This window comes from Chiloscyllium plagiosum, unplaced genomic scaffold, assembly GCF_037043375.1.
Source record: "Chiloscyllium plagiosum isolate Xiang-an unplaced genomic scaffold, Cpla_swu_hap1 HiC_scaffold_10, whole genome shotgun sequence".
Lineage (NCBI taxonomy): Eukaryota > Metazoa > Chordata > Chondrichthyes > Orectolobiformes > Hemiscylliidae > Chiloscyllium > Chiloscyllium plagiosum.
Genome location: NW_028270148.1, coordinates 98,988,712 through 99,005,180, shown reverse-complemented (window position 1 = coordinate 99,005,180; position 16,469 = coordinate 98,988,712). Strand labels below are relative to the sequence as shown.

Genomic DNA, 16,469 nt, shown 5'->3' with positions numbered 1-16,469 from the left:
GCTCAACTATTCCTTCTGGCACTAGGTCAAATAGATTGAGGAAGTAACTGTAGTCAGTCAGATAAAAATATTGGAGAGCTGAAAATAGTGCACAGAGGAAAGAAATCGCAGGCTGAGGAATAATTGACTTAATTGAACTGTGAATGTGCACCTCGTTGAAGATGGATCTCAGTACAACAGTCTTTGCCAAGTGAAGACTATTTGAAGTTATTAAACTGTTTTATGGATGCAGTTACTGGATCTCAGGTTTTCCTTCTTTTTTTTCCCCAATCTGACTTGTACCAGACCATTTATCCCCCATAATGAGCACTTACTACAAAGAGGCAAATGAGCACAGACAAACAAAGAGCAAGGAACGGGAGGGAGGGAGGGGAGATGGAGAGACAGAGGCGGCAGAGTGAGAGACGTCAAATGATCCGGTTAGAAGAGATACTCATTTGTGGGGATGGGGTCATTTCTCACTCAATGAGAAATCAAGTTTGTGTCTACCACTGATCTCTGCCAATGTCCCCTTCAGACCCATCACAATCAAGAAGAGGTTGGTTACCTATCTTTATGACTGTGCTCTCCACTCCAGTTCCCAACTTTTCCCCCTTTGGCTACCTGCTGCTGGTTCTAGGATACTGTAGCTAGTATGAGACACCATGAAGAGAATTATGCCAGCCTTAGCCAAACCAATCACCTTGAACATAAAACCTTCTTCTATATTGACTGATTGCGAGAAATGCTTCAGGCAATCGCACATGCACAAAATGTTGCTTCACAGCCTTTACATTTACTGTCATGGACTCTTACTCACTTCCACATGCTGAATAACATTTGGAAAAAAAAGATCAACAAAAATCAGTCCAGACAAATACGTGAAGACTCGAGTTATTTATTTCAAATCAATCATTTCTGTATCGTGTACACTGAGAATGTCCCTCCAGACAAAACAATATTATAAAAGTTAAAATGAGATTTTAGAACTATTCCTGGTAAATTTGGCATGCATTAGGCTCAGCTTTTCTTTGAGCAAAGTAAAATTAATTAAGCGAGCAATTTTTAAAAAATATTTTGCTACATGTTCAACATTCAGATATTTTTACAAAATAAACCATAAAAAGTGCATTTTTTTAAAATGGAAGTCATTATTCAGCTCAATCTCTCATCCATAGGACAAGGCATCACAACCCCAGTTTCTGAGATAGTTTTTATTTATTTAACATGGTCACCTCAGCAGTCACTTCAGTTTTAACACTGGAAAAAATTACCTTCAAGTACCACATGTCAGAACTGCAAGTGATTTTCATTATGATCCCTTACCATTGCAGGTGGCAATGTAATTTGTACAGTATAGCTTCTAAAAAGGAATGACAGGTAATTTCAGGATATCTTTAATAATAGGAAATTAACAGGTAATTTCAGGATATCTTTAAATAATTTTCCAGAATATAAACGCCAGTATCTCTCCTCTCCAGTTCAGTGATTCTCATTTTAATCTCATTAACTAGAGCAAATATCCAATGAAGAATTGCAATAAAGTATTAACCTAATATTAAAAATAATTGATACAAAATTTACACATTTCTAACTATATTTTGCGAACTATTGTGTCCCACTGGTTTTCATGATTAGAAGTCATTTAATGCTCACTTCAGTTCCTACAAGTGCATCTCATTATTGCTTAAAATAGGAGCTGTGCATCACTTTAAAACAATTTCTCCATTTGTTTTCCAGTTTTCTATATGGATGAATATGAGGGAATAGCAAATTTGCAATGGAAAACCAAGCAATGGAATTCATATCAATAGAGTCATACACCGTACTGTCACCTACAGTTGGGTTCAATATACACTTATTGCTTATGTATTTTGAAAGGAGGCACAGAGATATAAACAACGCAGTAATTTTCACCATCATTTTCCTGGGGATGTACTGATGGAATAGCTGTGATGCAAATCTATAAAAACCTCTTGGGCACCTAATGTATGGCTTATTCTACAAGATTTCAAAGCAGTACACAGTTCTATAATAAACCTACAGTGTAAATTCATAATGAATGAATGGAGTGGAACCTTCCTTACCCTTATATCCAGCCCACTGATAACTAAAATGAAAAAGGTGACTGGTTCAACCAACTACACAGGCAGGGAGAATTTGAAAAAATTTTTTTGATGGAATTTACTACAGCAACTAAATTGCGATACAGATACACTAACCCTTAGGAGACTGGATTTCTAAAAACTGGGGTTTCAATTATATTAAGATACTATATTCTGAGCACTTTAAGAATACTACACAAATGACTATACAAATAGCTTGACAACACTTGAATGCAAAATTTTGATTTGGATTGGTGTTACATCTAGATTTGCCCATTGGTTGTGAACATGTTACTCATTTTCAATGCTTGATAAATCCATGAGAAACACTTTGCAATTGATCTCTGATCACAAACAGCATCTTTTCACTGAACATTAAGATCTTCTTCACAATTAGAGTTATGATTAGGATGGAGATTACACTAGCAGTAACTGTCACCCTCTGTGGAGCTGGAATGGAGGTGGATGGAGTCAGAGTAGGGTAAAGGGTTATGAACAAGTTTATACCCTAGTCTCAGAATAATGAATGAGCTGAAGATGAAAAACAGATTCAACAATTGAAACAACTTCCAGTTACCCATAACCAATAGTTGATGTGAAAATCTATAACCATGAAATAACCATGTGGAATGTACAGAATCAAACAGAGACCAATGCATCAATGTAATCAGTACATGGTTTTAAGGTAGTGCATTCCCTCATTTCTTCATTAGTCACCATAATCTGTAGTACCACCTTCTCCTAACCACTCTGTGCTTAATAATAGAAAAGAAAAGTCACTGTCATCGAACTGGCAGAGACTATCAATATAGGAGATGTCTATTTGGTAAGTGGCTCATGATAGGGCATCAACAGTGCTTCCTGAAATTCAAAATGCTTTCTCCACCAGTCATCACCCATTCTTACCCTAGCCCCCATCACTGTCATTGATTATCCTCACCTGTCTCAGAATGTGCAGTGCTCATGTAAATTGCCTCCCTCTCCAAGTGAGCAGAGGTACTTTTGCCTTTAATCTTAGCCTCAGCTGAGCAAGCTAAACTGTTAAAGTTCCCAGTTTCTCAATGTCTATTCTTTTGAAAAGGATGGCTAGCTTAGCATAAGTGAGTAAGAGAAGCCTGAAGGCATTTAGCATTAGTGCTTTGATAGGTGGAATCAAATCTGTTTGATGCAATACCATCAGGTGAGGTGCAGGGGCTGTGAGAGGTTGGCTGGGGGTGTTTAGTACAGAGGAAAACAGTAAAAAATATAGGGGATGGATAACCAACAGGCTATAGGATTCCAGTTATATCATGAGGTCACTTTTCCAGCTGGTCACTGACTAGTCAAGAGCACTGAACCTTTGTGTTGTTTAGAATAAAAATAAAACACACTGGTGGTCTGTGGAAAATGACAGACAAACTGATAGAGGACTGGGCTTTCTTCCTCTTTGATCTGATTTTTCATTTGACGGATTCCAAGAAGACCACTATACTGTTCACACTTGCCAGTCTTTCCATCCCTTACTATGCATTGCTCAGAATTTCAATAATGGTCCCATAGCTGGCTGAGCAGGGAGAAGAAATCTTGCCCAACTTGTTCCATTTGCAGTTTTATGCAATTCAATGTGAGAAACTGTAATATCCTCAGTCTCAGAGATTAGGACGCCCACAGACCAGGCCATCTTCCGTCCAGATCATTTCCACCCCGTGCCCCATAAAACAAAACTGAATGACACTGGAGTCAATACATGAACTGGAACAATGACGGGCAGGCAATCACCCCAGGTCCAACCTTCAAACCCCCAAGTGGAACACTTGACCACCCAAATTCCTCATAGCATGCAAGATATATCTGCATTTCCTAGTCACTTTTTCCACTGGTTCCTGCTTTACACAAAACTAAACCCTCATTTGCATTTCTTTCTTTCAAAACTTGTCCATTGCCACAACCTAGATACTATTTAACACAAAAGGTTCGCTGACTTCAGCAGCAATAGCACAATGGTGGCAAGATAACTGGAAATCTACACGAAGTGCTTGCAAACAGTTAATACGTAATGGTTTCCCCTCTTCTCTCTCTTCAGTCTTCAAACGGAGATGAAATGTTCAAGCAAAGCTGCTGGAGCTGAGACACTGAAACTTGTCCCGCAGAGTCTGAACAATATTCTGCTGGCTGGGAGAGGGTTCCCGCCAGAGATAGTGGCTCAGCTGGTCAGGCTCTGCCAAGATAGTTAAAGAGCCCATTGCATCGCTATCTGACAATGGGATACAGGAGGCACGAGCCAAACGGGTATTGCCAGGTTCGGGAGCAGATTCTGCTTTGCCATTAAAATGGAAGCTCAGGTCATGAGTAAAGGTTCCCTCATCCAGGTCTTCATAATCCTCATCCTCAGACTTAATCTCCACGTAGTCTTCATCATCTTCCCCAGTGTCATTGAAATTGGCAAAGTAGTTCTGTGTTGCCAATTGGGCATCAAGGGGTGGAACCCTGTTAACTACAACGACCTTTTGCGAGTCCCGTAAAGTCAGAGCTGGCTCGTCAATCTCTTGGCTCCCAACATGTAGTCTGTCAGAGGCAGGGTCCTGGCTAGAGAATAGTGCCTGCTTATCCAAAGTACGATTGATGGAGTCAGCAGATTGGCTTGTTATCACAGCTGGAGAAGGCAGCGAAGTCTCCCGCTGCTTACCCTCACTCGTCCTGCGACCTAGGGAGTTGTCGCCATGGGCCACCGAGCAATCTGACCCACCAGGTGGGACAATAATGGCACTCCATCGTTGCTGCATTGGGACAGATGGACAGGCTGCAACAGAGGGGACTGAGCCAGCCAACCCCCCTCTACTCTGAAGTCGCCCATTTGTCACATTCTTCTCTTGGATGGAATATTTAGCTGCAAGTCCCTGAATATCTGGCCAGGCAACAAAGTCTGCCAACTCCCCATTACTGTAGGTAGAGTGTAGCAGCCAGTCCTCAGTGCCCAGGGACTGCCCATGGGAGGGATGACCAGAGACTGGGCTTTGCATAGTCTTTTGAGCACACACCTCCCCACTGTTGTCTACTGGCACACTTGGTGATGATTTAGACGGAGTCTCTTTGAACAGGAACTGGTCATACAGCTGGGAGTATTCAGCAATTCGGGCACCTGAGAAATAAAAAAAAAAATTACTGGTTAAACAAGTGTAAACAGAAATAACCCTGACATTACAGAGGCAGCAAGGTGGCTTAGTGGTTAGCACAGCGCCAGGGATCTGGGTTTGATTACAGTCTGTGTGGAGTTTGCATGTTTTCCTTATGTCTGTGTGGGTTTCCGCCAGGTGCTCTGGTTTCCTCCTACAGTCCAAAGATGTGCACATTAGATGGATCGGCCATGCTAAGTTCCCTGCAGTGTGTAGGGCTGTGCAAGCTAGGTAGGGTGGCTATGGTAAATGTGGGGTTACAGGGGTAAGGTAGGACGTAGAATCTTCTGAGGGTCAGTGCAGACTCAATGGGCCAAACAGCCTCCATCAGTAAGGATTCTATGATTACAAGCTGTATATCAATGAAGGTTTAGAGGAGGTGGTGGCAGTGCCATGGTAACATCACTAAGCTAGCAATCCAGAACCCCAGGCTAATGTTCTAGGGACATGGGCTCAAGTCTCCACCATGGCAGATATATTTATTGAATTCAAATTCAGCTATAGAATAAAAGGTTAGCCTAATGGCAACTGTGTAATCACTTGATTGTCATAGAAACCCATCTGGTCCATTAAGTTCCTTCAAATAAATCAGATATCTGCCATCCTTACACAGTATGGCCTAAATGTGACTCCAGACCTACTGCAATATGACTAACTCTCAATTATCTTCTAGGCAATCAGGGTTGGCATACAAATGCCAGCCTAGCCAGCACCTTTCTCTGAATGAATTTTAAAAAAGGAAGCTTTTGGAAGTTTACCAAGTCTTTCGTACATCTGGGCAATTCTACTGGAACAGGCAGAGGAGTAAAGGAACAACAGTGGGCCATTCAGCCCCATCCCTAGATGTTTCATTGTTTACTCTGATCTCCTTAATCCTTACAGACCAAAAAAAATTGATGTGAAAATTACAATTAACCAAGCCTCAGCAGTTCTTGGGTGGACAGTGTTCCCATTTTCCACCATCTTATGTGTAAAGGTATGTTATGTCATCACCATGAATGGCCTAATTCTAATCTTAACATAGAAAAACAAACTGCTGGAGAAACTCAACTGGTCTGATAACATCTGTGGAGAGAAAGCAGAGTTAACTTTATAAATGAGAGCAGACAGGAAAAAGGGGGGGATATTTATGTTGATGACAGGTCTGGGCAGAGGGGGCACAATAGGATTTCTGAGCAGAAAATAGGCCATTTGGCCTTTCAAACCTGCTCCAGTAGTCAATAAGGTTAGAGCTGACCTGCCTGTGGTCTCATCTCCACCTTCCTATCTGTACCTCAAACTCCTCTATGATAAAATCTAACTCAGTTTTGAATAAACTTCAAAAGTCTACCCTTCATTATCTTCTAGGGAAAGATTCCACATTGCGCAAATCCTAGAGGAGAAAAGCTCATCTGTATGAGCTTTTAAACCTTACTTTTAAACTGTGTCCCCTAAATTTAGACCACCCAAGCGGAAATTTAGAAATAAAACAGCTAGGCATTCCCTGTGGTTATGTAAGTAACTGAATAAATGGAAATCTTCATCTTCTGTAGTTCATAACATTTTGGATGGATGATTCAGGATCCTGAATTCTCAAGGTGATAACAGCACAAGTGGCCATGGCTCATCCTGAAGCATCAGCCAAAGTCCTGACCTTCATCATCAAGGAGAACAAAAGGCAGATATATGGAAAAACCAACATGTGCAAATTCCTCTCCTGGTTACACACACTCCTGTCTAGGGTCTATTTCACCATTCTTTCACTAATTGGATTAAAATCCAAGTAAGTATCTCCTGAAAGCTGTGCAAGGCTGTACCTATGCAACAGACTGCCAGGGTTCAAGGAGTTCACTCACTACCACTTCAAGGTGGCAATAAATCCTAGTCTTGCCTATGATTCCCACAACCCATGAATAAATTATAAAACATGTTGGCTCAATTGCTTAGGCAAGCATCTAAGAGAAACTGCTCTATTCCGGAGACAAGAGGCTACTTTTCTACAAATCTTCACCAAACAACTTAACAGCATTTAGTACTGATCAGACTGCATTCACAAAAACTGAAGGAAAAAGGCTGCAGTAAACTTGACCAATGCAAACTTACAAATAAAAGGACTACAATTGGTTCTGATAAAACACAACAGCTCCATTCTCATGCGATCTTGTGTTCTGAAAATCATACAATACCCACAGCGTTTAATCTAATGAGCCGGAATTGCGTTAAAGCCAATTTGCGTTATAGCAGAACCGACTGTATATTAAACCCTGGTCTAATCTTAAATCCTGTGTCACCTCGTAAGTAATAATAGAAAAGACTGACACCAGATTGGATAAAAGAGGTAGTTTTAAGAAAAATGAATGAGAATAGTAGCATAAGTGCTTAATGAGGGATTTCCAGATCTCATCCATGACAGCCAAAGAAAAAAGAACATCCTGTTGTACCATTCAATTGGATCAATGATTGCCTCTTCTTAGATCACATCATTCTCCACAAATCCAACAATTTCAGTCTCAAAGATGCTCAATCAGCTTTCACAATCCTTGAGGGTACGGGTTCAAAAGATTTACCACTAAAAAAGTTCTCCTCAGGTCTTTCCCAGTCAACCCATTAGTTTGAGATGTCTCTTGATTATAGACTTACCAAGGGAAACATCTACCGATATCCACCCTATCAGACCTTATGAGAATATAAGTTTCAATAAGAACATCTCTCAATTGTTGAAACTCTAGAGAATACAAATTTAGACTCTAGTCTCTTAGAATAAGATAAACCTGTCATTCCTGGAATTAGTCTGGACATCCATTGCATTCTAATATTCCCCTCCTTTCTTTAAAAAAAACTGGGTCACATTTGCTAGTTTCCAGTCTGCAGGAATGTTTTTTATAATTTACAGAATTTGAAAAGATAGCTACCGCTGCTGTAATAAACCCCACCTTCAATCCTTTGAAAGGTAATGCACCTGGACCAGAAGTTACCAACTTTCAATCTGATAAAATTTTCAAATGCTAGCTCTATTTTTTCTCAGTTTCCAAGCCCTTCATGTGATAGAAGGTTATTTTATATGTATATTTTGGACTTCTATTTCAAAACAGACGCACATGGATTTGGGTCATTGTTTTTAAAAACTGGTCAAAAAAATGACTTGAAGCTGTGCATCGATTACAAAAACAGATAATCACATTTAAGTGCCTGGCAGAACCCCTATAGTGTTAGCAGATGGAACGTTTATACTTCAAATTTACAACAGATGAAATCACCATTAGTTTTAGCTTTGAATTTGATTCAGGGAAATCAGGAGTTTGGTTCAGAAGAGCAACACTTTCTCCTAGCAGGAGAATCAAGCTTTTCATTCAAGGGAACCAGTCACTCCAGCTGAAGTATTTTTGTTTATGTAGCTTCCAAACCAGGAGAGCTTCAGATAGAAATCTTCAGGTTGGTAGAATGGAGGCCATAAAACTGTGAAAGATTCATGCTAGTGGACTCAAAGGAATCGTAAAACTGCTGACGCATTCCAACGAGAGGGAACTGGGAGGAGTTAGGTACAAACTTAGAGTTTAGATAGAAGAGAAATTTCTCTCTAAATGAGCATATGTAAAAGGATGGTGTTTGAAAGGTTGAAACTCTGTTTGCTGTTTGTGTTAGTAAGATCTTAACTCCTCCAGAAATTTCTCATATACACATCACCCATAGCACTGTTGCTCATCCAAACCACAAGTAAATCCAAATCACAATCATTACTGTATTACACACAACACATTTCTAATTTCTCAATTCATAATTGTGCCCAACATTACCACTATTGTTTTGTGGATGAACAACTCCCAATATTTGCTGCCCTTTGCTGGTTCTTAGCCCCATTCAAACAAATTCTACATCTTGATCCTTTGACTGAAGTTCTTCTCTCACTAATGATCTTAGTGATGCTTTAAGAGTGCTATCCCACCTTTCCCTTTTGGCTAAAATGATGAGTACTCTTGAATATTCCGTTCTCAACCTTGGTCACCCTGTTGCCACATCTTTGTGTTAACTAAATAATACATTTAGCTCAATTTAAGCCTTCAAAACTCAACCTCATTTGCAATGTGATGTGCATTCTCATAAGAGTGCTTTTAATTGGGCATTCTATTCCTGTTTGCTACTTGCCTTTACATTATCCATCTTCAGATTTTTTTTTTAAACTTCTGTTAGCAGTTTTTAAACTGTCTCTGATCTGGAGATCCTTTCAGGTTCCCATCCCCTCCCAATCATTTTAAGCCATTATGGCCAACAATGGTGGACCCAGTAAAATTAGGCATGCACAAGGAGTCAGAACTAGAGCAGCAACTGAGGGTTAGAAAGCTGAAAGCGGTTATACAGACATGAAGGGGAGGAGGAAGAACTTGGAAAGAAGTACAAACATTGCTTCAGGAGCTATGATGGTCAGCGAAGGCATGGACGATGTGAAAATAGAAAATGGTATGATTGAGGATACAAGCAACAGAATTTTGATATAGCTCAAACTTAAGAACAGAAGTGTGAGGTTAAGGTTGAAACATTAAGCATTGAGTGAAGGGCAGAGATGGACAATGTTAAAGATGAAAGTAGGTCACTGCAAAAGCATTGGAAGCTCATCCAACAAATAGAAGGTTTTGGGGATGATTCTACATACCAATGGCAGTTCCACCTTGTTTCTTTTCTTCCAAAATAGCCACCAGGTCCTTGCATTTTCTCTTGGGTTGATCAGAGGGTGATTGTTCTGCTGTGTTCTTCATCTTGAGCAGCTGATTAGCCTTCTTGATTTTTTGGCTGTACTGCCGGGCCATGTAATAGACTCTGCGTTTGGTTCGATCCATGATATCTAGATCCTGAACAACAGTCTCAACATTAGTACTGCGCCACAAACTCTCTGTCTCAACCACCTCACCATCCAAGAAGGAGGCAACACTCGCAGTTAACACTGACGCTTCCCCACTTGGCTCACTGCTGTCTGTTTTGACACTGCTAGTGCTCAATCTGCCAGATTTGTTCTTCACTGCTTCAACAAAGCTAGGGCACACCTTAGTGGAGCAAGCAAGCGACCTTTCCCTCTGGCTTTCCTGGGTGCTAGCCGGTCCACTCAGATCATCCTCACTGACCGGGAAGGCTGCAGGTAGACGGTCCCGCCTGGTCTCCTCGCTTTTCCTGATGTAGTCCTCCAGGTCATTCCAGATCTCGTCCACCTCCTCAGACAGTATGTCCGGGATGGATTCACGTGATTCACAGTGAGAATTGGCAGAGCTGTTCCAGCCCGACTGACTCTTCTCCATCAGGTGGTTGAGATTGGGAGCTTCGTCGCCACTGAACCGAAGGCTCTCCTCAGAAACAAAACCTCCCAGTCCACAAGAACTCAAATCGCTGTCAGGAGCCAGGAAGCTGTGCCTCTTGCTGCATTCTTCCCAATCATTCTTCAGCTTTGTGTGCGCTTTCTCAGGCAACACCAGCCTCTCATTCAGTGACTCAACAGTCTTCAATTCCAGTTTGGGCAAAGCTGGAGAATTTTGGCCAGACACCAGGCCGGTCTCAGTGAGATGAATGGAGCTGGCTCTCCCCTCCCACCTTCCTTGAATCTCAACATCCTTGTGGCTTAGGTTGCCATGTTGGTGTTTCTTTTCAGCTTGACCACTCGACTGGAAACTGGCACCAGTTATCTCCCCTGGACTGCAGGTAACTTCATGTTGCTCTTCAGCTAATGTCTCCTCACTGGCAAGCATGATGTTCTCATATATGCCTTCAGTGGTGTTGGATCTCAAGTTGACTGCAATCTGCGAGTTCCGCATTTCCTCATCTAGTCCTTCAGACTTTGCGGAGCTGGCATTTCGAGCAGCGGAGGTTTGAGAGCTGGAAATCCCTGGTGTTGTTCGGGAATGACTGTCAGCAGGCGGTCGGTGTCGGGAAGCCAAATGACGCTCCCCAGCGCTGCTAGCTCTCCTCACAACCCTTCGTTCAGTGCCTGCACATAGATAATCCAGAGCAGAGGTCTCAGTGCGGCCATTGTTCGGTATATTGGAACTGTGGTACAGTGGACGGATCGGGGTGGAGGAGAGATTTGGCGTGGAGGCTGTTGTCACAAACTTTTGGTAGTCATCGCCCCCTCGACCCCCATGGGATAATGCTTGACTGGGGAATGAGGCACGTCCATTGAGAGGCTCAGTCCACACATCTCTCAACTCCATGTCCAGCAGTCCACACACACTGCCTGTGGTTTCAATCTGTTCTGCAGTATGGGTAACTGGTTGAGTGTTCCAACATTCGAAATGAACATTAAACAGTCGAGAGTCGTTGGTTGAGGATTTGGAAGACACCTGAAAAATATAATAAAAAGGTATTTTTAAAAACTGTACAGAGATTTAGGAAGAGCATTCCAGAACTTGGGACCAAGACAACTGAAGGTACAGCCACCAAGGTGGACTAAAGGAAGCAGGTGATCCTAAGAGGCCAGAATCACAGAACTGGAGGGGTTTGCAAGAATTAGAGGAAGGGGAAGAGCTAGAGAGATTTAAAACACCTGTAAATTCAAAATCTGTTGCGCCTGCAGTCCATATACGTCAAACACAGGGACAGAGATTCATCAGGAGTTGGTACAATTCAGGAATACATGCAGAATTTGGGATGCTAATTTTAGAGGCTGCCAAGTAGAAAACTGACCTGGAGTGGGTTTCAATAGTCAAGTTGAAGGTAACAAAAGCACATTGCGGTTCAATAGCAGATTCCTTGAGACAAGGTACAGCTAGGTAATATTAGAGATGGCCAAAGGCAATGTTTGAGATAAAGATTACATGGAGCAGAATCAAGTAAGGACAGTCTCAAGCTGAACAAGAGAAGAGACATTGGAGGAGGTCAGTCTATTCAACTGTGTCAAGTTTGCATACAGGTTTAGGAAGATAACAAGGGATAATATGGTAGCATGGCTCCAGTCAAGTCGGATGACTAAGGCCAATTCGGTATCGCAACCTGGGCAAAAATCCAACTGCGCAATTTCAATATGCAGTTGCAGAAAAGATTAGCAATGGATTTGGGTGATAACACAATCAATAACTTAAGATAGAATAAAAATAAATCCTTTCATGGGATGAAAGCATTGCTGGTTAGGCCAGCATTTATTATCCATTCCAGTGGGTAGTTTCTGTTAAGAGTCAACCACATTGTTGTGGATCTGGAGTCACATGTAGTTCAGACCAGGTAAGGATGGCAGCTTTCTCCTTAAAAGGGCATTAGTGAACCAGATGTGTTTTTCCAACAATTGACAATAGTTTCATGGTCATTATTGGACTCTGAATTCCAGATTTGTTTTTTATTGAATTCAAATTCCACAATCTGCTGCGGAGGATTCAAACTCAGGTCCCCGGAACATTATCTGGGTGTCTGGATTCACAGTCCTGCAATAATACCATTAAGCCATCATCGCCCCCAAATAGCATGGCATTTGGCAAAAGCAGAAAAGGTGAAAGTCTTCACTTGTAGGGATGTAATGACTTTTTTTTGAAAAGCACAGATCAGTATCTTAATGGAGAACTTTATAATATCAGTTAATAGACAGAACAGAAAGTAATTTGGTGATCAGCAGTTTAGTAGCAAAGAGGTCAAAGGAAGGAGGAGATGGGTCTTGTGGACAGGAAAAATTTAGACAGCAAATTAGTTTGGAGTTAAAATTAAAAAAGGACAAGATCAGAGGTAAGGTGTGCAAAGACAGTAATAAGCAACTGGATGGATGGACTCCGTTGTAATAGTCAAAAAAACCACACCACCCTGTGGCCCAACACTTCAACTCTCCCTCCCACTCTGCCAAGGACATGGAGGTCCTGGGCCTCCTTCACCGCCGCTCCCTCACCACCAGACGCCTGGAGGAAGAATGCCTCATCTTCCGCCTCGGAACACTTCAACCCCAGGGCATCAATGTGGACTTCAACAGTTTCCTCATTTCCCCTTCCCCCACCTCACCCTAGTTCCAAACTTCCAGCTCAGCACTGTCCCCATGACTTGTCCTACCTGCCTATCTTTTCCACCTATCCACTCCCCCCTTCCTATCACCTTCATCCCCTCCCCCACTCACCTATTGTATTCTATGTTACTTTCTCCCCACCCCCACCCTCCTCTCACTTATCTGTCCATCCTTCAGGCTCTCTGCCTGTATTCCTGATGAAGGGCTTTTGCCCGAAAAGTCGATTTTACTGCTCCTCGGATGCTGCCTGAACTGCTGTGCTCTTCCAGCACCACTAATCCAGAATTGGTTTCCAGCATCTGCAGTCATTGTTTTACCTAGTAAAAAATATCCCACATCTCTTACTGGTGACAGTAAGCAGAGGGTTAATCAATATACTTGACAGCCTCCCTTGATTAAACTTTGTATTCCAGGATTATTTGATTGCTGAGCAGTTTTAATAGAACAATAGGATTCATTGGTGCATTATATGGCCTAGCCAGATCTAAAAAATGATTCCCTACATTCTGCCAGAGATCATATGCTTCAGGTCAGGAAAACAAAACTACAGAGCAGTTCTCAAATGGAGGGGGATGGGGAAATATTGAACTTCAAAAGGGATCTGGGTGGCCTGGTTCAGGATTCACAAAGTTAACACACTGGTACAGCAAGCAATTAATAAAACAAATGGTTTGTTGGCCTTTATTACCAGAGGATGGGTATTTTAGTAGTAAAGACATCTGGCTGCAGTTATATGGAGCCTTTGAGAGATTGGTTAGGAGAGACCAAAGAACTTTACTAGGGGGAAAGATGGTCATAAAAAAGATGAAGGAATGAATCAGATCAACAACTACAGAAATGTCAAGCTAAATGGAGGACCAAAGGTTAGATAGTCAAGATTTTGGAAGTTTAAGTGCCTGGAGGGAAACATTTCCCTCTCCCGATGGCAGATACAAAAATTCGTTGGGAGGGGATTGAGTGCGAAGAGAAATACAAGAAATCAGAGATAGTCTTATGGTCTCAAATCACCAATAAGACTACAAGAAATAGAAACAGCAGCAGGCCCTTCAGCCCCTTGAACCTGCTCCACCATTCAATAGGATCATGGCTGATCAGATATTCCTCATTTTCCTGATTCCCTTACTGATCAAGAATCTCAGCCTTAACTATACACACCGCCTCCACAGCTGTCTGTGGCAAGGAGTTCCAAACAATCACAGCCCTCTGGTCCAAGACTCGCCCACAACTTGGGAACATCCTTTTAGCATTTGCCCTGTCAAGCCTGTTAAGAATCCGGTTTGTTTCATCGAGGCCACCTTTCGTTCTTCTAAATTCTCGCGAGTAGAGTCCCAACCTACCTTGGCTCATAACACAATCCCTCCAAACCAGAGATCATCCAGTGAACCTTCTCTGAACTGCATCCAGTATAATGAAACCTTTCCTAAATAAAGGGATGAGAACTGCTCAATACTCTAGTGCAGTCTAACTAGCACCTTGTGCAGTTGCAGTAAAACCTCCCTCCTCTCATACTCAAACGTCCTTTGTAAAAGAGGGACAATATTCCATTAGCCTTCCTGATTACCTGCTGTATCTGTATGCTAGCTGTGTTGTTGTGCAAGTAACCCCAAATCCCTTTGTATTGCAGCTTTGCAGTTTTTCTCCATTTAATTCTTTTATTCTCCCTTCAAAATCATATTTTGCCACATTATAATCAATTTGCCAACATTTTGCCCACTTAACCTATCAACATCCCGCTGCAAACTGTATCTGTCACAACCGGCCTTTCCATCTATTTTTGTCTCGTCTGCAAGTTTGGGGACAGTACATTCAATTCCTCCCTCCAGTCTTCATATGTAAACAGTTACTGTTCCTGCACTGATCCTGGTGGAACCCCACTAGTCATGGGTCACCAACCTGAACAGGAACCACTTATCCCCACTTGCTGTTTCCTGTCCACTAGCCATGCCAATATAATGAACTAACACTCTCACTCCAACAGTGTGACAACTTTTGCTGAGTTACCTTGTTAAACACCTTCTGGAAATCCAAATACAACATTATCTATGGGCTCCCTTCTATCCACCCTAGTTTGAAGGTTCCTCGAAAAATTCCAATAAATTAGACAGACGTTTCCCTTTCATGAAGTTATGCTAATTGAACAGGTTATGACTTTTCAAATGTTCTGCTATTACTTCCTTATCAATGGATTTCAATATTTTTCTAACAATAGGCGTTAGGCCAACCAGCCTAGTTACCCATTTTTGCCTCCCTCCCTTTTGGAGCAGAGTTTTCCAATCCTCCAGTACTAATCCAGAATCCAACAATATTTAGAAAATTACAATCAATGCATCCAATATCACTGTAACTACTTCTTTTCGGATCCTAAGATGCAAGCCATCAGGGCCAGGGAACTATCTGCCTTTGGTCCCATTAGTTTGTCTAATATGATGTCTCTAGGTGGTGACAATAGACCTTAATTCTTTTCCCCCATATTCTTCTGGTATTACTGGAATGTTCAAAGATAAGACTGATTGATGCAAAATATATTTAACTCCTCCACCATTTCCTTGTTTCCCAAAATCATCTCCCATGGTTCATTTTTGAAGGGACTTATGTTCCCTTTGATCTCTTTTCCGTCTTGCATGCTTAAAAGATGCTCATCAGTTTTTATATTGCTCACTAGTTTGCCTTGTTGATTATTTTGTCTCTATTGTCTTTTTATTCCCCCTTTGCTGGATTCTGAATTACATGTTTTTTTTTCCAACTTTGTACTTTCCTTAACTTCCATGGTCAGTTTATCCCCCTCAGTCTTTCCTGCTCACTGGGATGTATTTTTGCTGAGAACCCTCAATTATCTCCTTAAAATGTCTGTCACTGCTTGCTTATTTTCATTCCTGCTAATCTGTCCAATAAGATCACTTTAGTCAACTCTATTTTTATTTCATGTAATTCCATTTAAGAGACAACAGAAATAGAGGCCACAAAACAAACAGGCAAAAGGAGAAGCCATAATTTTTAGGTGGGCGAGTTGGTCAGGAGAGGAGAGAGATTTAGGAAGACAGGAGGCAGCAAATCTTCTTCTTTGTCTTCCATATCATAACTGAATCAGCTGGGGAAAAATACCAACTACATCTGCTGACCTTTTTGAGCTGGGATAACCTCAGCATGGGCAACTTGTTTCTCCCCACAAAGACTCCTTTATCACCACACAGCCTGGTAACAGTAAACATCGGTTGGATGTGTCAGTATTTTCAATCTTTAAATCTTAGAAAGCCCCAAGTTAGCATGCAGGACCTTGCAAGGTTAGCTTTGAAGACT

At 41.7% G+C, this 16,469-nt stretch overlaps 1 protein-coding gene across 5 annotated transcripts in view; it reads right to left on the bottom strand.

Moving 5' to 3' along the window:
- Window positions 1–861: 861 nt before the first annotated feature.
- The window catches only part of LOC122553033 (pleckstrin homology domain-containing family G member 1-like), a 222,404-nt gene continuing 206,796 nt past the window's right edge, over window positions 862–16,469 (bottom strand). For all 5 annotated transcript variants that reach the window (XM_043696473.2, XM_087991576.1, XM_087991577.1 and 2 more), the window contains 2 exons: window positions 9,864–11,535; window positions 862–5,202 (listed from right to left, as the gene is read on the bottom strand). In XM_043696473.2, the coding sequence (XP_043552408.2) occupies window positions 4,169–5,202; window positions 9,864–11,535 (2,706 nt within the window). In that variant the 3' untranslated portion in view covers window positions 862–4,168. The remainder of the gene's footprint in view (window positions 5,203–9,863; window positions 11,536–16,469) is intronic.